Source organism: Anomaloglossus baeobatrachus, chromosome 4 (assembly GCF_048569485.1).
Source record: "Anomaloglossus baeobatrachus isolate aAnoBae1 chromosome 4, aAnoBae1.hap1, whole genome shotgun sequence".
NCBI lineage: Eukaryota > Metazoa > Chordata > Amphibia > Anura > Aromobatidae > Anomaloglossus > Anomaloglossus baeobatrachus.
The window spans coordinates 576384952-576411573 of NC_134356.1; the positions used below are offsets into that span (position 1 = coordinate 576384952).

The window sequence follows — 26622 nt, forward strand, 5'->3', positions numbered from 1 at the left end:
AGCTGTTATAGTATCTGCCATTACTACCTCTTGTGGTCGGCATTCCACAGTCTGACTGCTCTAACTGTAAAGAACCCTTTCCTATTTAGCTGCCGGAATCACTTTTCTTCCACTCGCAGTGTATGCCCCCTGGTCCTTAGTATTGTCTTATTATTTTTTTAAATGAATGGGTATAGCTCGATACCACATATCATACTTCAATGATGAAGTTGCGCCAAGCCGTCAAATCAAGAGAGAAACTGTGGCTCATGGGAAATGGATAGCGACTCCCAGAGAACCAGTCCAACAGCAATAAATTACTGACCTGGCCATTGGACCATGTCCTGGTATTCAATTTGCACCAACTCCAATAGACAGCCCATTGATTTCCAAACAATCCAAATATTTGCTGGAGATTATCCGAACAATTTAACACTGACGCAAATTGGCATTTCTATAATTGGCTCGTTCCCGAGAGTCCATTTCAGGGAAATTTTCGATTAAATAACCAGAGTGGACAACATTTTCTAATGAACTTACAGTATTGTAAAATATATTTCACATCTGTACACCGAGGGCACAATTATTAGGCAACTTGTAATTTTTAATTATTTTGATTTTATACTTTTTTTTTTTTTCTTAGAAGTTGTTCATATTTTTATTTTTATTTTTTTTTAATTTCTTTTTCTAGACAAACCACCAATTTTTGATGTCAGCAAACTTTTGGACATTGAGCTAGAAATGGTGAGCAGCTGTCTTTAGTATTTATCTAATACTGTAATAACTTAAGGAGTGGACACAGACATTATAGCGCTTTCGTTAAAGAAGTATATATGGGCCCCTCTTATCCTATAGCTCTTCTTGTAGCGCCTGTTTTATTTCTGTGAAGTCTAATTAATAGTAGAGTAGAATAGTAGAGATATTCAGTTTGATAAACTATGGAATATACAATGTCAAAATATAAAATGCGCACTGAGAAATGATGCATTGAAATGCTGGTGTCCATCTAAGGCACCAATCTGCCACATCTGTATATTGCAGCATCGCTCTGTACTGGGTCATAGAGACGTTTTCGTAACTTTTTCCATTTCTAAATTTTGCATAGAAATCCCAATCTGAAAATCAGAAGTCTTGAAAACACCTAGTCTGTAATTTGTGAAAATATCTATTAATCAGGAGCAATTCTCCGGTTCTTCTTCACAGGCTTTCTTTGTGGGTCCTGGAAATGATTTAGGAAAACCGATCCCCATTCAGAAAGCTGATGAGCACATCTTTGGCATGGTACTAATGAATGATTGGAGTGGTAAGAATTCGGGAGCCATGTTTATTATAGACACTTCTAATCAGGGAGATAAGTTCTAAAAATGAAAAGATGATGGAATATTCACTTGTGTGGGAACTGAATTCTTCTTTGTCAACTCAACCTCTGCCTTTCGGTGGCCATAAATGGGGACCCTTATATCGGTGATCACTGAATAAGGCAACTGCTAAGGCTAATTACATTGTATCTGTCTGTACTTGTGCTGTGTTGCTATTGCACATTACACAAATAATGGCCATTGATTACTCCATATGAGGCAGGCAAGGGGAGCGGTTACAGACTCTCAATGAAGGCACAAGTTTTATGGTTACAAGCATATCACAGTATTCGTGAATTGAGTTGGCCTGGGCTCCAAAGCATCACTAGTCAGTCTGCCCCACACATCTGCAAGCTGAGATGTTCTTCTTCATTGTCCTCTACAACAATCCCGCCGATGCTTTGGAGCTCGTGCCCCGACCCCTTCAATTGACGAGTACTGCATGAAGCTTCCTAATGACAAGCAGTGCCTGTCAGCTGAAGGGTCCGGCACTCCAAAGTATCGTCAGGATCAGTGCAGAGGAGAGTGATCGAAGCATTTTAGGACCCCCTGTCAATCACTGAAACGCAGCTCTGCCCCCATCTGTGACGTCATCTTGTCAATATGTCCAATTCATATCAGAAGTAACAGAAAGGAAGCAGTGCCTACATGTCGAACATAGGCTTATGTGACCCACATCGGGATATGCTTATAGAAGAAGCACAGTTAAAGTATTTTAGAAATCTGATTGTTAAGAAGAGTTAGGACATATTAAATGGGGTCAAATAGTAGTGAAACGCCCTATAAAGGGAACCTGTCATATGCAAAAACACTATTAACCTGCAGGTATGGGGTTAGTCTGCAGGATAATAGCATTTCAAACCTTCCCATTGAAAGCTGCTGCCAGGAGGAAAAGGACTTTAATCCTCCCAGCAGCATTTGGGTTTCAGTCAGAGGGTGACACTGGCGTGAGTTCAGTCACTGAGTATAGAAAGCAACTGCTGTAACCGCACCCCCTAGAATACATAGTGTGTGACTGAACCTGTGCTGACGCCGACCCCATGACTAGAACGTGAATGCTGTTGGGAGGATTAAAGTTCATTTCCCCACAACAGCAGGTTTCAATATGCAAGTGCTGGGCAGGTTGACTATGGTATTAACCTGCAGATTAACCCCATATCTGCAGTTTAATAGCATTTTTGCACATGAAAGGTTCCTTTTAATGACTTGAGAATCAGCAATTCTAACCATGTGTCCACAGGTCCTTAGTTTATCAAAACACTTCATTAAGCAGCTTTTGAATTAAATATTTCTAATGACCGGGAAAGAGAGAAGATATTTCACCTATTAAAATGTACAGGGTGAAATCTGCCAAAATTGACTTTGGGTCTAAGAGCTAACGTCTCTTCTAGTGGAGAGTGACATGCCTGAAAGCCCAGTGTGTAAGGAGACTTGTAGGTCATGCCATTCTCTGGGAAATCCGATATGCAAATTGCCTTTTCAGAGAAGAGATTGAACTCTAGCGCCACCTACTGGAAGTAGCAATCCTAAAAGTCAATATCAAATCTTTTTTATGAGCCTTACTCGACATAGTCCGTCTGGCATAAAAATGTGCCCCATGTGCAAATCATACATTCGACACCCAGTAGGCCGTTAACCTCCTGGTATATTTGTCAGCAGGACACAATGTAGACTGCACTATTTATTGCTGCCAAGAAAACTAGATCCCTATTGGAAATAGCACAATATAAATGTGAACAGTGTTTAATGCTCATTGTGTCCGAATATACTTTAAATATATAAAATCTGCTGTGAGCTCTTAGAAATAATTCTTTGAAAATCTTACCGCATAGTGACGTTGTTATACTGGAATCTATGTAGATTGTATCAGGACTGAGAATTGGTTTTAACACTAAGCATTAATTCAGAGATTATTTCCCTGATTTAGATGACATCTTATCTACATTTAAATTGTTTTTGTTAAACATGAAGAAAATATTTTCTGATGTTGGTCTTAACTTTATTACAACCAATAGGTGGCGCTGTGTGACCTCTGTATAATGTAAAAGTGCTGATGGAAGGAGAGCGCTGTGCAAAGTCACTAACATTGTAATCATTGATCTGAACTTTAACTTAACTTTAAAACTAACTTTATTATGATATAGAAAACTGCATTACGGGCTTCCTAGTTTACGGCTGTTAATAGAATTTTTAATGCTACAATTAAAAACAATACTATAGTGACTTGCTTAGACTGTATTCACCTATAGCGTTTTAACATTCTGGAAGCAGAGGGACCCCATTGATTTTTTTTTTTTTTGGGATTTTTTTTTTTTTTAGGGGGGGGGGGGCATCCGGATTTCATTATGTGAGATTTTAGAATTGAGAGAGTCCATCAAGCAGAACTTTTTCTTTAATTTCAAAACAGCCACATAACCGAAACTAAACCGCAATGGATCGATCCGTTTTTGTCTTTTACAAACAACTGAACAGACAGAATATCTAAACACAAGTGTGAACTTAAGCCGGCGTTACACGCTACGATTTATCTGATATGTCGTTGGGGTCACTGTTTCCGTGACGCACATCCGGCATCGTTAGCGACGTCGTTGCGTGTGACAGCTATGTGCGACTCCGAACGATCGCGAATAGGTTGAAAATCGTTGATCGCTAACACGTCGTTCATTTTCAAAATATTGTTCGTCGTTTGCATCGCAGCAGACATATTGATACGTTTGACACCCTGCAAACGACGAACAACAGCTACACGACCGCCTTGGTCAAACAAAATATCGCTGACCGATTTTGTGTCGCTTGAGCGATCGTTACGTGTGACCGCTAATAAACGACCTATGTGAGATTTCGGCAAATCGTAACTACGATCTGGGCGTGTCACGTCGCTCATGAGATCATTAGATAAATCGTAGCGTGTAATGGGGCCTTAAGTCTGCTAATGTAGCACCTCGGAAGTAATAATACACCATAAAAATTACCGGTCACCACTACTCAGAAGTCTAAGTAATTCCTCAGCTTTCCATGTAGTAATATTTGTAATGCTGCATAATGTTTATTTAGAACTCTGCATTCCTCTAAGGAACGTATGAATATATCAACAGCTAGGTGTTACTATTTCCCTTGTCAAAGGGATGTGTCCCTACTCAGTCTGACACTGCCAGCTCTTGGACAATGTCAGACTGTGTGGGGACAAACCAATCCCCCCCCCCCCCTTCCTAAGTGGCAACACCCATTGACAATTTGTTAAATTCTAGGAATAAATATGTACCTGTGCCTCTGACACACTAGTTATCACTAATTAAGAAATAACGTTTGGAACACCATGCTAAGTCTGAACTGGGTACAAAACCCCCCCAAAAAACTTCACTATATAAAGAGAAGGGCTGCACACCAGTGACAGTGCAAGGGGAATAAATGTAAGGCAGAAACTGTGAATACAGACATGAAAAATACAATAGCTATATGTAAAAATTAAAATATGACAATGGTATCTCCATAACTGCTGTGCACTTTAAAAATAAAGCGAAATTTAGCTATTGAACTGATCAATACAACAGAGCCCCAACACCTCGTCACGGTATTCTCCTACATAGGGGTCCCTTGCTAATGTGTGTCCTCTCTTGCAGTTAAAAAACCTACCGTGTATGGGAAGCTGAGACCCAGGCTATATATGTATAATGTGGACTGGCAATAGGTGTGGGGTCGGGTTAACAAATGAAAGATTACAAACTAATTAAGAAATAACGTTTGGAACACCATGCTAAGTGTTTACTGAGTGCAAAACCCAGCAAAAAACTTCACTATATAAAGAGTTAGTTTGTAGTCTTTCGTTTGTGAACCCGACCCCACCCACACCTATTGCCAGTCCACATTATACATATATAGCCTGGGTCTCAGCTTCCCATACACGGTGTTTTTTTAACTGCAAGAGAGGTCACATTAGCTAGGGACCCCAATGTAAGAGAATACCGTGACGAGGTGTTGGGGCTCTGTTGTATTGATCAATTCAATAGCTAAATTTCTCTTTATTCTTAAAGTTCATAGCAGTTATGCAGATACCATTGTCATATTTTCACTCTTACATATAGCCATTGTATTTTTCATGTCAGTAGTCACATAGCAGTTTCTGCTTTACATTTATTCCCTTGGCACTGTCGCTGGTGTGCAGCCCTTCTCTTCATATACACTAGTTATCACTGACTGAGACTGAGGAAAAGCTGCAGTAAGTGACAAGCTTACCTGTCATTAAAAAATAGTTTAAGATGCAATAAATATACATGTAGAAATCACAAACAGCTTTAAAAATCACATCAGTCATTTATGTACAAAACACCAATCCTCACCAACTTTGGGAGTGGTGTATGTCAAAAAACCTGACAAGCTTAAGGGTACTTGGTTCAGTACAAATAACTCAAAAGCTGCGAAAAATGTGAAATTACTTTTGGATAGGGATGAGCGAACCCAAAATGTAAAGTTCAGTGTTTGTACTGGGCACCGCAAACTTGAACGTACAAATAACACAAATGTTGCGAAAAATGTGAAATTACTTTTAGATAAGAATGAGCGAACCCGAATTGTAAAGTTCAGCGTTTGTACCGGACACATCGAACTCTGTGTTTGAGTGCTGAATTAAGTTTGTTGAGAGGCTTCAGCACAGCCAATCAACAAGCTTTTCGGTGTGGGGAAGATGCCTGTACGCTGATGTTAACAAAATAAATAAATAAAAGAAATGACGTGGGGCTCCCCCTACTTTTGATAATCATCCAAGGTAAAGCAGACAGCTGGGGCCTGGTATTATCAGGCTGGGAAGGTCTATGGTTATTGGGCTCTTCTCAGCCTAAAAATAGCAGCTAGCATCTGCCTGCATAGTGGTGCATACATTAGATGCGCCAATTCCAGTACTCTGCCTGATTCTTCCCAATTGTCCAGGTGTGATGGCAATTGGGGTAATACTTTTGGGGCTTGATGTCAGCTTTGAATTGACAGCTGGCATCAAACTCAGGGGTTAGTTAGTAATGGAGAGGCATCTATCAGACACCCCCATTACTAACTCAGTAAGTGTACAGTTAAAAAACACACACACACATACAGGACATCAGTGAGTTCACATGAGGCCAGAGCTAGGCTTCCTATGGTACCCCAGCTGTGACTTCAGGTGAGCTGACCTCAGGTGAACTCAATGAACTCAGTGACCTCACCTCAAGTAAAGTCATTGAACTGAATGCCATATTACCAGATTAGGCTATGTGCACACGTTCAGTATTTCATTGCAAACATTTCTGCACCAAATCTGCATCTTCTGGCAAAAAAATTCACCGAAACCTCATGATCTATGTGACAGTACCATGGAAACCCCAGCTGTGACCTCAGATGAACTTACTGATGTCACCGCTCACAGATGCGGCTCCATCAGAGTGTCTGACTCTGCAGTGAGTGTTCACGTTTTCTAATGTGACCCCGCACTGTGACTTCAGGATGCAGCAGAGGCGGGATCATCGTAGGACCTCGTGTAGATTACATCGGACCTACAGGGGTGTTATGGGGGTTAATAGCTAGGAGAAATTTACCTACATGATTAGTAATGGGGGGATGTCTCATAGACCCCTCTCAATTACTAACCTCGAGGTTGATGACAGCTGTGATTTCTTTGACAAATCACAGCTGTCATTTAACCCTTATACTGTTTTACCCTGATTGCCACCTCTGCAGGGCATTCGTGATCAGCCGGGTAAGTACCAGGATATGCGCACCTAATGGATGCACCAACTCTGGTGCGGCTATAGCTTAGGGTTCCTTGTATTTTAATACACAACCATAATAAAGCACACAGCTGGGGCTGCAGCCTCCAGCTGTCTGCTGTATCTGTGCTGGGAATCAAAATATGGGGGACTGTATGCCATGTATTCCCCAGTTTTTTTTTGGTTTTTTTTTTTTTTTACACTCCACTCCAGGAACCAGATAGCTAGTGTGAGGTCAACCAATCACAGAGGGTGGGCGGGAGAAACAGGACTGCAACCAATCACAGACATTGTTACAGAGGGTGGGCAGTGGAAGTAGTGAATATTTATAAGGTTTAATGATCGGACCAGGAAGCAGTGTGACCGCTGAGGGGAAACTTGATAAGTATAATTCTCCTGCTTTAATCATTGCACATCATTTTTTTTTTTTTTTTATCCACTGTGCCTGCCAATCCCAGAAATGCCAGTAGAAAAGATGGCTATGATATTACTGTGATTGGCAAGCAATCCTGGCATGTCTAGTGGCTGAAAATCAGGTGCCAAACATGCCGGGAGTAGAGATGAGCGAACCGGTCGCGGTTCGGCTCGAGGTTGGTTCGCCGAACGGACCTCCCGTTCGAGTTCGGTTCGTCGAACGTTCGACGAACCGAACTCGAACTGCATAGGAAACAATGGCAGGCAATCACAAACACAGAAAAACACCTAGAAAACACCCTCAAAGGTGTCCTAAAGGTGACAAACAACTCAAACACATTGGAAAGTGACAAGGACATATACTCATGCGAAAACAAAACAGCTGGACAAGGAAAAAGAGGAGGACACACAGATATAGGCATGGCACGCCCTTCTAAAATCATGTAAAACACCGCAAGGTGACTCCAAGCGGAGTCTCCCTTTTTTCCAAAAATTGGGCCACACACACACCCACCCCTTCAGTGGTAGCACTTGTGCCCCAGTTGCACACTTCACAGCTAGATTTGCATCAAGCACATTCAAAAATACGCCATAATTAACCGTCCCCAGGATGACACCAGGGTAGGTAGCTAAGTCTTTCCTGATCCCAGCTCTGTGCAGCTTGGATCATTTATAAAAAACACAGCAATCAAGGGTTACTCCAAGCGGAGTCTCCCTTTTTTCCAAAAATTGGGCCCCACACACACCCACCCCTTCAGTGGCAGCAGTTGTGCCCTAGTTGTACACTTCACAGCTACATTTGCATCAAGCACATTCAAAAATACGTCATTCTTATCCGTCCCCAGGATGACACCGGGGTAGGTAGCAAAGTCTTTCCTGATCCCAGCTCTGTTCATCTTGGCTTCTTTTAAAAACAATGTAAGCAAGGGTTACTCCAAGCGGAGTCTCCCTTTTTTCCAAAAATTGGGCCCCACACACACCCACCCCTTCAGTGGCAGCAGTTGTGCCCTAGTTGTACACTTCACAGCTACATTTGCATCAAGCACATTCAAAAATACGCCATTCTTATCCGTCCCCAGGATGACACCGGGGTAGGTAGCAAAGTCTTTCCTGATCCCAGCTCTGTTCATCTTGGCTTCTTTTAAAAACACATCAAGCAAGGGTTACTCCAAGCGGAGTCTCCCTTTTTTTCCAAAAATTGGGCCCCACACACCCACCCATTCAGTGGCAGCAGTTGTGCCCCAGTTGTACACTTCACAGCTAGATTTGCATCAAGCACATTCAAAAATACGTCATTCTTATCCGTCCCCAGGATGACACCGGGGTAGGTAGCAAAGTCTTTCCTGATCCCAGCTCTGTTCATCTTGGCTTCTTTTAAAAACACATCAAGCAAGGGTTACTCCAAGCGGAGTCTCCCTTTTTTCCAAAAATTGGGCCCCACACACACCCACCCCTTCAGTGGCAGCAGTTGTGCCCTAGTTGTACACTTCACAGCTACATTTGCATCAAGCACATTCAAAAATACGCCATTCTTATCCGTCCCCAGGATGACACCGGGGTAGGTAGCAAAGTCTTTCCTGATCCCAGCTCTGTTCATCTTGGCTTCTTTTAAAAACACATCAAGCAAGGGTTACTCCAAGCGGAGTCTCCCTTTTTTCCAAAAATTGGGCCCCACACACACCCACCCCTTCAGTGGCAGCAGTTGTGCCCTAGTTGTACACTTCACAGCTACATTTGCATCAAGCACATTCAAAAATACGCCATTCTTATCCATCCCCAGGATGACACCGGGGTAGGTAGCAAAGTCTTTGCTGACCCATGACTTGTTCATCTTGGCTTCTTTTAAAAACAATGTAAGCAAGGGTTACTCCAAGCGGAGTCTCCCTTTTTTTCCAAAAATTGGGCCCCACACACCCACCCATTCAGTGGCAGCAGTTGTGCCCCAGTTGTACACTTCACAGCTAGATTTGCATCAAGCACATTCAAAAATACGTCATTCTTATCCGTCCCCAGGATGACACCGGGGTAGGTAGCAAAGTCTTTCCTGATCCCAGCTCTGTTCATCTTGGCTTCTTTTAAAAACACAGCAAGCAAGGGTTACTCCAAGCGGAGTCTCCCTTTTTTTCCAAAAATTGGGCCCCACACACCCACCCATTCAGTGGCAGCAGTTGTGCCCCAGTTGTACACTTCACAGCTAGATTTGCATCAAGCACATTCAAAAATACGCCATAATTAACCGTCCCCAGGATGACACCAGGGTAGGTAGCAAAGTCTTTCCTGATCCCAGCTCTGTTCATCTTGGCTTCTTTTAAAAACAATGTAAGCAAGGGTTACTCCAAGCGGAGTCTCCCTTTTTTTCCAAAAATTGGGCCCCACACACCCACCCATTCAGTGGCAGCACTTGTGCCCTAGTTGCAAACAGGATGTTTTGATTTGCATCAAGCACATTCCAAATCAACAAGCATTTACTCTCCCCAGGATGACACAGGGGTAGTAAATTCCTTCTGGATCCATGACTTGTTCATTTTGATGAACGTCAGTCTGTCCACATTGTCACTGGACAGACGCGTGCGCTTATCTGTCAGCACACACCCAGCAGCACTGAATACACGTTCAGAGACAACGCTGGCAGCTGGACACGACAAAATCTCCAAGGCGTAAGTTGCGAGCTCTGGCCATTTTTCTAGGTTTGAAGCCCAAAAGGAGCAAGGCTCCAGTTGCACAGTCATGGCATCGATGTTCATTTGGAGATACTCCTGTATCATCCTCTCCAGCCGTTGACTATGTGTCAGACTTGTTGTCTCAGGTGGCCTTGCAAAAGAGGGTCTAAAAAAATTATGAAAAGATTCAATAAAATTGCTGTTACCGGCACCAGATACGGTCCTACTGGTACGGGTAGACTGTTGAAGATGACGAGACCGTCCCATGTTTGTCAAGTTACAACTGGGAGATTCACTCCCTGCACCTGCACGGTTGTTTGGTGGAAAAGCCGAGCTAAGATCTAGTAACAGCTTCTGCTGATACTCCTGCATACGTGCGTCCCTTTCTATGGCTGGAATTATGTCACAAAATTTGGACTTGTACCGGGGATCTAATAGTGTGGCAATCCAGTAGTCATCATCACTTCTAATTTTGACAATACGACTGTCATGTTGGAGGTAGTGCAACAAAAAGGCACTCATGTGTCTTGCGCAGCCATGCGGACCAAGTCCACGCTGTGTTTGTGGCATAGAGGTGCTACCCGTTCTTTCTTCCTCTGACATCTGACCCCAACCTCTTTCAACTGAAATTTGACCAAGGTCTCCCTCATCCGCTGAGTCTTCCATGTCCATGGACAGTTCGTCCTCCATTTCTTCATGTTCTCCTGCACCTTGCTCAACATTTCGCCTGCTACTATGCGCCCTTGTCGATCCCTGTCCCCCTTGGTCCCATGCCTGCTGCGTTGGTGATGAACGTCTGGACCTTGGTGATGTTGTTGTCCCTTGCGCATATGAATCCTCCTGTAGTTCCTCCCCTTCATGTTGTCCCACCCCCTGACTCCGAATAGTGTTTAGCGTGTGCTCCAGCATGTAAATGACTGGAATCGTCATGCTGATAATGGCATTGTCAGCGCTAAACATATTCGTCGCCATGTCGAAACTGTGCAGAAGGGTGCATAGGTCCTTGATCTGAGACCACTCCATCAGGGTGATCTGCCCCACCTCTGCATCTCGTTGGCCCAGGCTATACGTCATGACGTATTGCACCAGGGCTCTGCGGTGCTGCCACAGTCGCTGTAACATGTGGAGAGTTGAATTCCAGCGTGTCGCCACATCGCATTTCAGGCGATGAACCGGCAGGCCGAAAGACTTCTGGAGCGATGCAAGTCGCTCAGCTGCGGCGCTTGAACGGCGGAAGTGAGCAGACAGTTTTCGTGCCCTGTTCAGAAGGCCATCTAGGCCGGGATAGTGTGTTAAAAATTGCTGCACGACAAGGTTCAACACGTGAGCCATACAAGGTACGTGTGTCACCTTGCCCAGGCGAAGGGCCGCACCCAGGTTTGCAGCATTGTCGCACACGGCCTTACCAGGCTGCAGGTTGAGTGGAGACAACCATTTATTAAACTCGGACCGCAGAGCTGACCACAACTCCTCAGCTGTGTGACTCTTATTACCAAGACATGTCAAGCTAAAGACCGCCTGATGCCGTTGCGCTCTGCTGCCAGCATAGTAATGAGGGGTGCGTGATTCCTTCTGCGCAGTGAGAACGCTGGTGGCCTGACCAGGCAGGCTTGGGGCGGAGGTGGAGGACCCAGATGAGGTGGAGGATGCAGAAGCAGTGGCGGAACTTGGACAGACAGAGGATTGACACACAAGTCGTGGGGACGGCAAGACTTGTGCAGCAGACCCTTCACCATCTATCACCATAGTTACCCAGTGCCCAGTCAGCGACATGTAACGTCCCTGTCCATGCTTACTGGTCCAAGTATCGGTGGTGAAATGCACCCGTTCACACACAGAGTTTCTCAAGGAAGCGGTGATGTTGTGTGCGACATGCTGGTGTAGCGCGGGCACACCTTTCTTAGAGAAGTAGTGGCGACTAGGCATCTGGTACTGGGGCACAGCGACAGACATAAGGTCTCTAAAATCCTGTGTGTCCACTAGGCGGAAAGGCAGCATTTCGGTAGCCAACAGCTTACAGAGGGATAGAGTCAACCTCTTAGCTTTGTCATGGGTCGGAGGAAGTGGCCTTTTATTTGACCACATCTGAGGGACAGAGATCTGGCTGCTGTGTGTAGACGGTGTTGAGTAGGGTGTCCCTGGAAAAATGCAGGTTTGTGAGGAAAGTGCAGGCGGAGACATGATGTTGCCTTCATCCAACGTTGGTGCTATCGATGTCTGAGAGAGCTGTACACACTCACTTGTTTCCCCTTCCAAACCAACTGACGACCTTACAAGCAAACTGCCTGTTGCGGTTACAGTGGTGGAAGTTTTGCGTGGAAAAACAGGTGTGACAGCTGTCCCCACAGTCCTAGAAGATGAAGAGCGCGCGGATGCACTGGAAGGGGCGGGCGGTGGATGGTTCGCTCCGCTAGGCCGCATTGCAGCACGGTGAGCTTCCCACCGGGACTTATGATATTTAGTCATGTGACGATTCATGGAAGAAGTTGTCAAACTGCTGAGGTTTTGACCTCTACTAACAGAATCATGACAAATGTTACATATCACATGAGTTGGGCGATCTTTTTCGATGTGAAAAAAGGACCAGGCTAGGCAAGGCTTAGAGGCCATGCGACCTGTTGATCCACCCCGAATAATGCTCATAGGCAGAGTGGTGGCTGAGGATGCAGTTGTAGACGTGCTACCAGTGCTCCGACTCTGTCCAGGAAGGCGCAAGGTAACTTCGTCGTCGGTTGCATCCTCCTCCACCGCCTCTGTTGACCTCCTCGAGTGCCTGACTGGGGGTTGACAGTAGGTGGGATCTAGAACGTCATCATCAATTGTTGTGTTTGCACTCCCCTCCCCCTCAGACCGAGCCTCTTCTTGCCCTGACCGAATATTTAAGTTGTCATCCCAATCGGGTATCTGCGTCTCATCTTCATCAGTATGTTCCTCATTGTCTATAACCACAGGTGTTACAGTTTGTGACAAAGGGTCAACATTATGCTCAGAAACTTGGTCCTCACGGCCTGAATCAGAGTCACAAAGGTTCTGGGCATCACTGCAGACCATTTCCTGTTCTGTACTCACTGTAGCTTGGGAGCAGACCTCTGATTCCCAGGCTATAGTGTGACTGAACAGCTCTGCAGACTCAGCCATCTCAGTTCCACCATACTGTGCAGGGCTGATGGAGACTTCAGAGCTGGGAGAAATCAAGTGTGATTGGGATGACAACTCAGAGGACTGGTGTTTTTTGGATGCGGTACTTGAAGTGGCTGAGAGGGCACTTGTTGGACCACTTGAGATCCATTCAAGCATTTTCCTTTTTTGCCCATCATCTACCTTTGTTCCTCTTGTTCGTGTCCGTAAAAAAGGGAGCACATCGGATTGTCCACAATAAGTAGTAGACATCTTACTTTTGCTAGTAGATGGTCTATCTGCAGCAGATGATAATGGAGCTTTGCCACCTTCCCCACTGACAAAACCTTTTTTGCCTTTTCCACCACGCCTCTTCCCCTTTCCACCAGCATCTGTCATTTTGCCACTCATGTTGATTGCGACAAGATTGTGGACTGAAAATGTGGTAGTAAAAATTGAGAGGTGGTGAAGATTGCAGTGGTGGTCTAGCTTTATTAACAGCAGAATAATAAAGAATAAATATCCCTGACAATGTAACTTAGTTATAATTAGTTGGAGTGTGCAACGCAGGCAGACGTGCTGCAAATGTCTTGGCACTAGTGGGACTAAAGCAAAGTCCAATAGCCACGTATAGGATGCCACTAGGTACACTGAGTGTTTGCTAGTATAATGGCTTAGTTATAATTAGTTGGAGTGTGCAACGCAGGCAGATGCGCTCTGCAAATGTCTTGGCACTAGTGGGACTATAGCAAAGTCCAATAGCCACGTATAGGATGCCACTAGGTACACTGAGTGTGTGCTAGTATAATGGCTTAGTTATAATTAGTTGGAGTGTGCAACGCAGGCAGATGCGCTCTGCAAATGTCTTGGCACTAGTGGGACTATAGCAAAGTCCAATAGCCACGTATAGGATGCCACTAGGTACACTGAGTGTTTGCTAGTATAATGGCTTAGTTATAATTAGTTGGAGTGTGCAATGCAGGCAGACGTGCTCTGCAAATGTCTTTGCACTAGTGGGACTATAGCAAAGTCCAATAGCCACAGATAGGATGCCACTAGGTACACTGAGTGTTTGCTAGTATAATGGCTTAGTTATGAGTTGGAGTGTGCAGAGGACAAGAGGGTACAGTGGCAGGATTGTGGTGCTCTGGGTAGAGGAATGGAAGCCTGCCTTTCTATTCCCTCCTAATGGTGAAATGCAGGGAGGAAATCCCTGACCTTGGCTGCACAGACGCTGGCGCTGTTTTCAGGACCTGTCACCTTAACTCTGACCCTGCCGGTTTGAGCCCTTAAAAGGACTGCTATAAAGTGCTCTCCCTAAGCTGTCTAACGCTGTGTATGCAGCGCATACAGCTGTATCAGCGATAGGACTCAAGACGGAGCTGCGACAGTGATGTCTGACACCAAAGACGCAGAAGGCAGATAATGGCGTCCGTGAAGAAAATGTCCGGTTTTATAATGCAGGGACATGTGACATGCAGATCCTATCACACATGCCGTTGCTTCTCTGGCTCAAAGTCCACTTAGCTGTGTGTGTGTCTGTGATTGGCTGACATGCTGGCCCGCCCCACAAGACGCGCGCGCTTAGGGAAGGAAGACAAGAAAAAAAAAAAAAAAATGGCGATCGCCATTATAGAAACAGCAGTGATCTGAAGGCGCTGTTCACGCACACTATACACTGAAATGTGATAATAGTTTGATTCACAGAGTGACTTACACTATTACAGCAGAAACCAAGCTATGATTTAGCTGTTTTTTGGCTGCTAGAACCGTTCTCGAACGTTTCTAGAACTATCGAGCTTTTGCAAAAAGCTCGAGTTCTAGTTCGATCTAGAACATGCCCCAAAATCACTCGAGCCTAGAACTGGAGAACCACGAACCACGAACCGCGCTCAACTCTAGCCGGGAGTAGACAAGGTGAATACCAAAATGCTCGATGAGTAAGGAATATCCCGAATACATTTAATATTCATAAGAGTAACGCATAGTGAGGAATATATTCGCTCATCACTAATCGATAAAATGTATTTTGATCCTGTGACTTCCGTAATTCCATGACTTTTCCTTCTTTGTGTTGTAATTGCAATGTTGAGGAGTGTAGATTCATTATCTAAATGTGACCTGACTTCCAATGTTATCACACTGAATATCAATTGTTTTTTGTCCGTCCTCCTATAACCAGCCAGAGACATCCAGAAATGGGAATATGTTCCTCTTGGTCCTTTCTTGAGCAAAAACTTTGCAACCACTATATCTCCATGGGTGGTACCTATGGAAGCCCTCATGCCTTTTGTGCTACCCAATCCAGTGCAGGTGGGTAAGTGTGGATGATTTCCAGCTCTGCTCAAGTAATAGAAATATGTATAATGAATGAAACAAGGCAATTTCTAGTTTGGCCATCACATCCTCCGTAAGTCAGTTTCTCCTACGCTTCCCATTGCTCACCATCCATTGATTTTTGTCGTATCATCTGCCTGCAGGATCCAGCACCACTGCCATACCTCCAGGATAAGAGTAATTACACATTCAATATTAACTTGTCTGTCTGCCTTCAAGGTAAATTGCATTTTACTAATGATTCTGAGTTATTGATCCACGTGGGTGGTGAGAGAAGGATTTAGTGGGTTTATTCTGGGACGCACGTCTACATTTGTATGTATTCTCTCCCTTCCAATTTTCTGGATATATGAAGAGACAAGTACTCTGACGTTATGCATTGAGAGCTAATCCCCATCTGTGCATCTAATGAAAGATTTACACCTTGTATATGTGCTAGTCATCTCATTACAAAGCATGGCAACAGCAATAAGGGAGATGTAAGCAGGAATGATGGGTCGTCCACTTATTGGGCCTGATTGTAATTTGTTTCAGCTATTATTGTTATTCCCATAAAAATAGACACTATTGCTAAGTATCTTAATCCCATTATTTATCTATATACATTAGATCAGAGGTTCCCAACTCCAGTCCTCAAGGCACACCAACAGTGCATGTTTTCAGGATTTCCTTAGTATTGCACAGGTGATAATTTAATCACCTGCAAAGGTGCTGAATCCAACACCCATGCAATGCTAAAGAAATCCTGAAAACATGCACTGTTGGTGTGCCTTGAGGACTGGAGTTGGGAACCTCTGCATTAGATCAATAACCAGGTTAAGGCAATCACAATAGGTCATTCTGGAATTTTAAGAAACCCATCATTATCACCGTTGGTTTGGCAATTTTGGGAGACTTTAACAACTCCATCCAGTTCCACTCCCATCCCAGAATAGGCTTCTTCCTGGACTGTTTTGCCTACATTTGGGATCATTGACATACAGTGCCTTGAAAAAGTATTCATACCCCGTGAACCTTTTGACATTTTTTTTTCCCGTTACACCCACAGACTTAAATATAGTTTATTGGGATTTTATGTTTCATACCAGCACTATGTAGCAATTATATGTGAAAAGTAAGGGAAATAATGCATGGTTTTCTAAATATTGTAAAATTATAAATTTAAAATTTGTGACGTGCATTTGCATTCAGCCCCCCCGAGTCAATACTTTGTAGGTCCACCTTTCACTGCAATTACTGTGGCAAGTCTTTTGGGGGATGTCTCTACCAGCTTTGCACATCTCAAGGTGACATTTTTGTGCATTCCTCTTTGCAAAATGGCTCTGGCTAAGTAAAGATTGCTTTACACACAACGATATCGCTAACGATCTCGTTAGCGATGTGACACGACAGATCGTAGATACGATTTGCCGAGATCGCACATAGGTCGTTTTTGTAGTGCCGGTCACAAAACGACCTGTGTGCGATCTCGGCAAATCGTATCTACGATCTGTCGGGTCACATCGCTAACAAGATTGTTAGCGATATCGTTGTGTGCAAAGCAACCTTTAGATTGGATGAAGATGTCTGTGAACAGTCTTGCACAGATTCTCAATGGGATTTAGGTCTGGATTGTGACTGGGTCATTCACACACATGAAATATGCTGTGATCTATACCTCAGTTATAGCTCTGATAGTATGTTTAGGGTTATTATCCTGCTGGAAGGGGAGCCTAAATCCCCCAAAAATACATTTTAAGTTTGTGGGTGTAACATAAAAAAAAAAGTTCATGGGGTATGAATACTTTTTCAAAGCACTGCATATGGAAAATCCAAAAGTAGAACTAGTACCAGCACAAATTCATAATTTTTTTTTATTTAGTTAGTACAAAAAGGCACAAAAGCAAGAAGGTAAGTGGATAATATAAATATATATATATATATATAATATATATATATATATATATATATATATATATATATATATAAACAACAGCAAGGCAGAGTCCAGCAATAACGTGAGCAATCCAGGATGCTGTTAAAATTTTTTTTCCTTCTTTTATTCATAAATTCATTAAAATATAATGGACCAAGCAATTCAGAACAGCATTATCTCAGGAAAATAGCGCAGATAGGACTACGCGTTTCAGCGGTAAAATCCGCCTTCTTCACGGTCCAGAATCTGATCTGCTTTCCAAACATAGAACCTTATATACATCTCACTCCCATCAGGGTAATTACAAACATGTGTGAGAGATTTAAAAAACATGAGCTAGAAAAGCAAATCAAACATGGAAGCTATCCGCATATTAATCAATAAACAGCATGCATAAGAGTTATAAGGAAAGGATTCAGCATTTTGGAGAAAAATACAATCAGAAAATAACCTGACCATAAAATTATTTTTCAAGTGATACAAAAGCCTAACACAGTAGTAATAGCCAGCAACATATAATGCAACAATGTATCAATAGTGCATGATGATATCCATACGATTGTTAAAGCCCTGTGGCATGCGGGTCCCCAGCTCAAATATCCACCTACTCTCTCTTGCAAGCACTTTTTTATGAAAATCTCCCCCTCTCAATGGTTTTTTTACATGCTCTATACCCATAAAAGAAAAACCGCGTAAATCCCCATTGTGTTTTTTTGAAAAATGTTGGGATACTACTGATGCACCAACCATTGGCAAATTGCTAGCATCTGAAAGATGTTAACATTAAACTGTTTTCATTGGAAATAGATGTAAATATTTTAGACTTATTAGCAAAACCGCAGCATTTACAAATATTAGCACCGCATTTAACAAATCCTATTGTTTTCAACCAGTTGCTAGGGGAGATTTTGTCTGGATCTTTGAACATGCTAGGTGATAATAATGTAGCTAAAGTTGGGGCTATTTTTGCCACAAAGGCAATATCATTATTTTCCACAATGTTTTTCAGAATATCATTCTGAGATAATAACGGAAGATATTTTCTGATAATTTTGACAATAGAATTAAACTGAGGACTATAGTTGGTGCTGAAAACTACCCCAGATTTTTGGAGTCAAACTGTCTTTTTTTCTTAGTAGAATCCAACAGCTTAACCCTATCAATGCCTGCTATTTTTTTCTTGGCTCTCTCCAAAGACCAATTGGGATTCCCCCTTTTTTTTAAATTGTTACAAGTTATTTCAATTTCTTCCTCCAATCTATCACTAGATGTTGTATTCCTTTTTAGTCTAATAAGCTCCACCACAGGAATATTCTGAATGACATGTTTGGGATCATTAGAGGAAGCCATTAAAATACTATTGCATGCAGTAGATTTTTTATAGGGAGATATCAAGACCTTATTGCTATCCAAATCTGCGGTCAATTTTAAGTCCAAGAAGTTTGTTGATACCTCATGACCACTACTAGTGAATTTTAGATTGAAATCATTCAAATCCAAATAAGAAAAAAAACCTTTCGCAGACGAGAGACTACCCCTCCAGACAAATATCAGATCATCAATAAACCTACCCAGCCAAACAATATTGTCCTTGTATGGGTTATCAATGTTAAAAATATAATTTTCCTCCCACACGGACATAACCAGGTTAGCTAGGGAAGGTGAAAACTTAGCGCCCATACTCACGCCTTGTGTCTGGAGGAAGTATCTCTCATCAAACGAAAAATAATTATGACTTAAAAGAAACTGAATTGAAGAAACAATCTTCTGGATGGAATCCTCGTAGTTACTGTATCTGGACAAATAATATGTGATACATCGTATCGCGATGTGATGGGGGATAGAGGGATATAACCCCACCACATCGCAAGATAGCCACATATAGTCAGATTGCCAGTGAAATTTTTCCATAATCTGTATCATACTTTTGGAATCTTTAAGGTGACTTGGTGTTAATGGCACTAGGGGTTGAAGATAAAAATCCACCCACTCCCCTAGTTTCTCACTGAATGACCCTATCCCAGACACAATAGGTCTGAGAGGGGGAGACCTCTTTATGAACTTTGGGGAGTGAGTGGTATATTGGGACAATCGGTGTTTCACAAAAAATAAACTTCTTAATTCTATCTGAAATAGCACCCATACTGATCCCCTCCTGTAACAGATGTAATAATTCAGAATTAAATGAATTAGTTGGATTTGATGGCAATTGAACATAGGTGCTACTATTTTCCAGATCCAACAAGTTCACCTTCCTGTATAAACCAGCATTGAGAGCTACAACAGCGCCCCCCTTGTCCGCCTGGACAATAAGGAGATCGCTGTTTGCTCTCAGCTCATCAATTGCCCTATGTTCAGAAGTACTCAGATTGAATTTAACCTCTTGATGTTCTACCTGGTTGTAAAGAGACACCAACTCACTTTCAATTGTTTCCTGAAAAAAATCAATTTAATCAATTTAAGTGAACACTCACTCAGGATAGTGTCCCAGTTTTTTTGAAAGTCCGCTCCATAAGCAGTAGTAGATTGTTTTTTCAATCTGAGACCACGCGGTATCATTTTCCTTTCCAAATAACCATTAAGGGAATTGTGGTCCCACCAGAGCTTTTGCTCCTTACGTAAGGATTGCTCCAATTTATTTAATATGGAGTTAGTACTTTCAACAACAGGACAATTTTCATTAATATCTTCCTGAAAAATACTGGCAAGCTTATTGAGACGGACCGTATGGTCCTGTGTATCTCCCATGGAATCCTTGGATGGTAACATGCTGTATTCAGTTGATCAATAAAGGTAAATCCTGCTATAGTAAAAAGCTGTTCTTTGTGGAGACAAGCATGGTCAAAGCTCCCAACAGCATATGAGTCCAACAAAGTAGACCAGCTCAAGTCTTTTTTAAGTCACAATTATTTTTCGTTTGATGAGAGATACTTCCTCCAGACACAAGGCGTGAGTATGGGCGCTAAGTTTTCACCTTCCCTAGCTAACCTGGTTATGTCCGTGTGGGAGGAAAATTATATTTTTAACATTGATAACCCATACAAGGATAATATTGTTTGGCTGGGTAGATTTATTGATGATCTGATATTTGTCTGGAGGGGTAGTCTCTCGTCTGCGAAAGGTTTTTTTTCTTATTTGGATTTGAATGATTTCAATCTAAAATTCACTAGTAGTGGTCATGAGGTATCAACAAACTTCTTGGACTTAAAATTGACCGCAGATTTGGATAGCAATAAGGTCTTGATATCTCCCTATAAAAAATCTACTGCATGCAATAGTATTTTAATGGCTTCCTCTATCATCCCAAACATGTCATTCAGAATATTCCTGTGGGGGAGCTTATTAGACTAAAAAGGAATACCACATCTAGTGATAGATTGGAGGAAGAAATTGAAATAACTTGTAACAATTTAAAAAAAGGGGGTATCCCAATTGTTCTTTGGAGAGAGCCAAGAAAATAGCAGGCATTGATAGGGTTAAGCTGTTGGATTCTACTAAGAAAAAAAGACAGTTTGACTCCAAAAAATCTGGGGTAGTTTTCAGCACCAACTATAGTCCTCAGTTTAATTCTATTGTCAAAATTATCAGAAAATATCTTCCGTTATTATCTCAGAATGATATTTTGAAAAACATTGTGGAAAATAATGATATTGCCTTTGTGGCAAAAAGAGCCCCAACCTTAGCTACATTATTATCACCTAGCATGTTCAAAGATCCAGACAAAATCTCCCCTAGCAACTGGTTAAAAACAATAGGATTTTTTAAATGCAGTGCTAATATTTGTAAGTGCTGCGGTTTTGCTAATAAGTCTAAAATATTTACATCTATTTCCAATGAAAACAGTTTAATGTTCGTTCTTTTATAAACTGTAATACGGAGAATGTAGTTTATCTAATTAATTGCAATATATGCCGCATGCAATATGTAGGTTGCACGATGAACCCCCTTAAAACCAGAATCCGCAAACCTCTTTCAGATGCTAGCAATTTGCCAATGGTTGGTGCATCAGTAGTATCCCAACATTTTTCAAAAAAACACAATGGGGATGTACGCGGTTTTTCTTTTATGGGTATAGAGCATGTAAAAAAAACCATTGAGAGGGGGAGATTTTCATAAACAAGTGCTTGCAAGAGAGAGAAGGTGGATATTTGAGCTGGGGACCCGCATGCCACAGGGCTTTAACAATCGTATGGATATCATTATGCACTATTGATACATTGTTGCATTATATGTTGCTGGCTATTACTACTGTGTTAGGCTTTTGTATCACTTGAAAAATAATTTTATGGTCAGGTTATTGGATTTTCTTTTTGTATTTTTCTCCAAAATGCTGAATCCTTTCCTTATAACTCTTATGTATGCTGTATATTGATTAATATGCGGATAGCTTATATGTTTGATTTGCTTTTCTAGCTCATGTTTTTAAATCTCTCACATATGTTTGTAATTACCCTGATGGGAGTGAGATGTATATAAGGTTCTATGTTTGGAAAGCAGATCAGATTCTGGACCGTGAAGAAGGCGGATTTTACCGCTGAAACGCGTAGTCCTATCTGCGCTATTTTCCTGCGATAATGCTGTTCTGAATTGCTTGGACCTTTTTATATTTTAATGAATTTATGAATAAAAGAAGGAAAAAATTTTTTTAACAGCATCCTGGATTGCTCACGTTATTGCTGGACTCTGCCTTGCTGTTGTTCACATCTGTATGGATGGTCTCCTACGTCCTGATCCGGGCACAACGGAGTTAACCAGGTCAGCTGAGGTTCCAGGTGATTCACAGGAGTGAGCTGGTCTACTTTGTTGGATATATGGAGATATGTATGTATATATATATATATATATATATATATATATATATATATATATATATATATATATATATATATATATATATATATATATATATATATATATATATATATATATATATATATATATATATATATATATATATATATATATATATATATATATATATATATATATATATATATATATATATATATATATATATATATATATATATATATATATATATATATATATATATATATATATATATATATATATATATATATATATATATATATATATATATATATATATATATATATATATATATATATATATATATATATATATATATATATATATATATATATATATATATATATATATATATATATATATATATATATATATATATATATATATATATATATATATATATATATATTGTGAGACTGTGACCGGGGTTATCTATGACGGCCGGTATGTCTCGCCCAGGTTGTGCTCACTCCATGATAGAAAGTAAATCCACTATAGGGTTAATGCTGTTTCCCTACAGGCTTAAGGAAGGGTTAAAAGGAAACAGGAACGAGGGCAGGTGTGCCGGGTGTGGGGGAAGTGACCAGAACTTCCTGAGCCCTCTGCTGGAGAGGCACATGTATTTTGTTATGGACTTTTTGTTTGGACATTAAACACCGTGTGCTGTGAACCTTGATGCCTGGATCCCGTGTCTTCTGCTGCGCAGCCGACCGCGCTACCTCACATATGGTGGAGAATCGGCGGGCATGACAGCCGGTGAGGTGTAGCATCCATCCCTGGTGACCCAGCTGCGCATGTCCTGGATTCGAGCGGCTATACTACAGCCCAAACCCGGCGACGCCATGGAGGACATACTAAAGCATTTGGCTCAGGCTAATGCACAGCAGCAACAGACCAATGCACACCTGCTCCAATCCTTGCAAGTGCAGGAAAAAAAACTCCAAGAACAGTTGGATCAGGCCAATGCACGTCAGCAGCAATCCTTGCAAGTGCAGGTCAAAATGCACCAAGAACAGATGGAGCAGGCCAATGCACGTCAGCAGCAAGCCTTACAATTGCAGGAAAAAAGGCACCAAGAACAGATGGTTCTCCTGGCCAAGTCGATCCGTGCCGGACCGGCAGCAACAACCCCGGGACCGGGTGACGACGGCAGCGTCCGGAAAGCGGTGAGACAAGCGTTGCAAAAGATGACCCCGGGTGATGATGTGGAAGCGTTCCTGGCGGTGTTTGAGCGGGTGGCCGAGCGGGAAAAGCTGCCGACCCCGCAGTGGGCTGAGGTATTGTCGCCCTATCTGACGGGGGAACCCCAAAAAGCGTACCTGGACCTCGGTACCGAGGACGCCATTGACTATGTGACCCTGAAAGCCGAAATACTGGCTCGGTTGGGGGTGAATACCTATGTACGGGCTCAGCGGGTAAATCAGTGGTTCTATGAGGAAGCCAAACCCGTACGCTCCCAGGCCTATGACTTATTACATCTTGTAAAAAAGTGGTTGCAGCCTGACACTCTGAGCCCGGCGCAAATGGTGGAAAGGGTAGTAGTGGATCGTTTTGTGCGCACTTTACCCGTCACCGTTCAACGGTGGGTAGGACAGGGTGACCCGAGTACCCTGGACCAATTAGTGTCCCTGGTAGAGCGGCATGTGGCTACGCAGGACTTGATACGGGACACTGAGACTTTGCGTACCGCCCGTCGGTCCGGCCCCTCCAAGCCTAGGGCCAAGGACCCACCGCCGGCACCGGTACAGGAGTCCGCTACCATCCTGGCTGAGGCCGCGCCCGCCGTTCCTGAGGTCCGGAAGGCCATGTACCCTAAACGACAACTTGTCAAGGGGGTTTCCTTCCCTATTAGATGTTGGCGGTGCCAGCGGGTGGGACATATGGAAGCCCAGTGTCCACTCACCACGGAGCCCATGGATTGTGGGGTTACCCGGCGGGGTTCAATGTATGCTCAGGTGGTGTGTACCGCTGACCTGGTCTCCCCAGAGACAGAGCCCCACTTGTGCCAAATACAGGTGAATGGATGTCCGGTTACAGGATTGTTGGATTCCGGAAGCTTAGTGACCCTTGTGCGATCCACCTTGAGAGCTAAAGTAAAGGCCACAGGACGCACTGTGGGGGTGGTTTGCATACATGGGGACCGCCACGACTATCCCACGGGGATTGTCACCATCACAGCACCTTGCGGTCAGGTGCAACATGAGGTGGGACTTCTTAACACTCTTCCTTATGACGTGATCCTAGGAAGGGATCTGCCCTATTTTTGGACTTTATGGAGGGGACCCCCTAAGTCCCCTCAGATATTGGTCGGTCCGGGACCTGAGCCCTACAATCCTGAATCCGGGACACCTGCCGTAGGGGTCACCATGATAGGGACAGAGTGTGAACCCGATAGGTCGCCCCTAGAGGTATTGGCAGGAGAGGCTGAGACGGTCGAGCCCATCCCGGAGTTGGAGGCGTCCCCGGATACGTTTGGGACAGCCCAACTCCAGGACCCTACGTTAATACATGCCCGGAGTCGGGTGACAGTAGTTGACGGGGTGGCACAGCTGCCCGGTGCCCAGGTAAGGTACCCCCATTTCGCTCTTAAGCAGGATTTACTCTACCGGGTAGATGAAATACGGGGCGTAGGGGTAGAACAGTTGGTGGTGCCCCAGCCGCATCGCCGGCGGGTCCTCGACTTGGCTCATAAACACCTGATGAGTGGCCACCTAGGGGTCAAGAAAACGCAGGAGCGAATATTGCAAAGGTTCTATTGGCCCGGGGTCTTTGGGGAGGTAAAACGGTTCTGCGAAACCTGCCCGGAGTGTCAGCTTACTGCACCCCTGACCCATTTTCGCAGTCCGTTGGTACCGTTACCCATTATAGAAGTCCCTTTTGAACGGATAGGGATGGATCTGGTGGGGCCCCTCGTAAAGTCCGCTCGAGGGCACCAACACATCCTAGTGATCGTTGACTATGCCACCCGGTATCCCGAGGCGATACCTCTCAGACATACTGCAGCAAAGCTTATAGCTCGGGAGTTGTTTGCTGTGTTCTGCCGGGTGGGATTGCCCAAGGAGATCCTTACGGATCAGGGGACCCCATTCATGTCTAAAGTGACCAAAGAGCTATGCCGGCTACTCCAGATCAAGCAGTTGCGTACGTCTGTGTATCATCCGCAAACGGACGGTTTAGTCGAGCGTTTCAATAAAACCCTGAAAACCATGCTAAGAAGGGTGATTTCAAAAGACGGGAAAGACTGGGATATGATGCTTCCCTATTTGATGTTTGCCATACGAGAGGTGCCACAGGCATCCACGGGGTTTTCGCCTTTTGAATTGTTATACGGGCGACATCCCCGGGGATTGTTGGACCTGGCAAAGGAAACATGGGAACAAGAGCCCACCCCCCATAAAAGTGTGATTGAACACATTTTGGGTATGCAGAACCGCATAAGCGCGGTCATGCCAATTGTGAAGGAGCACTTACAGGAGGCTCAGGCCGCGCAAAGCGGCCGCTACAATAGACAAGCCACCGTGCGGACCTTTAAACCCGGGGATCGGGTGTTGGTATTGATCCCCACGGCGGAGAGCAAATTCCTGGCTCAGTGGCAAGGCCCCTACGAGATAAAGGAAAGAGTAGGGGTGGTTAACTATAAAGTATTGCAGCCCGGTAGGCGGAAACCTGAACAAATATACCATGTCAACCTATTAAAACCTTGGCAGGAACGGGAAAGCCTGATGGCTGTTTTTTCCCCACCTCCCTCCTCTTCGGGTCGTTCACATCCGGCTCCAGCGACCTCCGGAGAGGACGAACCGGAAGTAAGGATTGGAGAAGCCCTCACCAAGCAACAGAGGCGAGAGGCCAGACGGTTGGTTCAGCAGAACCCCGATGTCTTCTCCGAGCTGCCCGGTAGGACCAGTCTGATACGACATGATATTGTCACCGAGCCCCACCTGAAGGTACGCCTGAAGTCATACCGGGTGCCGGAGGCTCGACGACAAGCCATATCGGAGGAAGTAAAGACAATGTTACGCCTGGGGGTCATCGAAAAATCCCGGAGTGAATGGGCTAGTCCGATTGTCCTAATACCAAAACCCGATGGCTCCTTAAGGTTCTGCAATGACTTTAGGAGATTGAACGAAATATCCAAGTTCGATCTCTACCCCATGCCCCGGGTGGATGAGCTGATTGATAGGCTGGGACAGGCGCGATATTTTACCACGCTCGACCTGACCAAAGGGTACTGGCAGGTGCCACTAACGGAGTCCGCCAAGGAGAAAACAGCTTTTGTTACG

The 26622-nt window shown here is 43.5% G+C and overlaps 1 protein-coding gene across 1 annotated transcript in view; it reads left to right on the forward strand.

Annotated features, from left to right (window-relative positions):
• FAH (fumarylacetoacetate hydrolase) overlaps positions 1-26622 on the forward strand; it is a 69658-nt gene that overhangs the window by 31119 nt on the left and 11917 nt on the right. Inside the window, exons 7-10 of the mRNA XM_075342894.1 lie at positions 671-723; positions 1183-1282; positions 15443-15573; positions 15741-15816. Of these exons, the coding sequence (XP_075199009.1) occupies positions 671-723; positions 1183-1282; positions 15443-15573; positions 15741-15816 (360 nt within the window). The remainder of the gene's footprint in view (positions 1-670; positions 724-1182; positions 1283-15442; positions 15574-15740; positions 15817-26622) is intronic.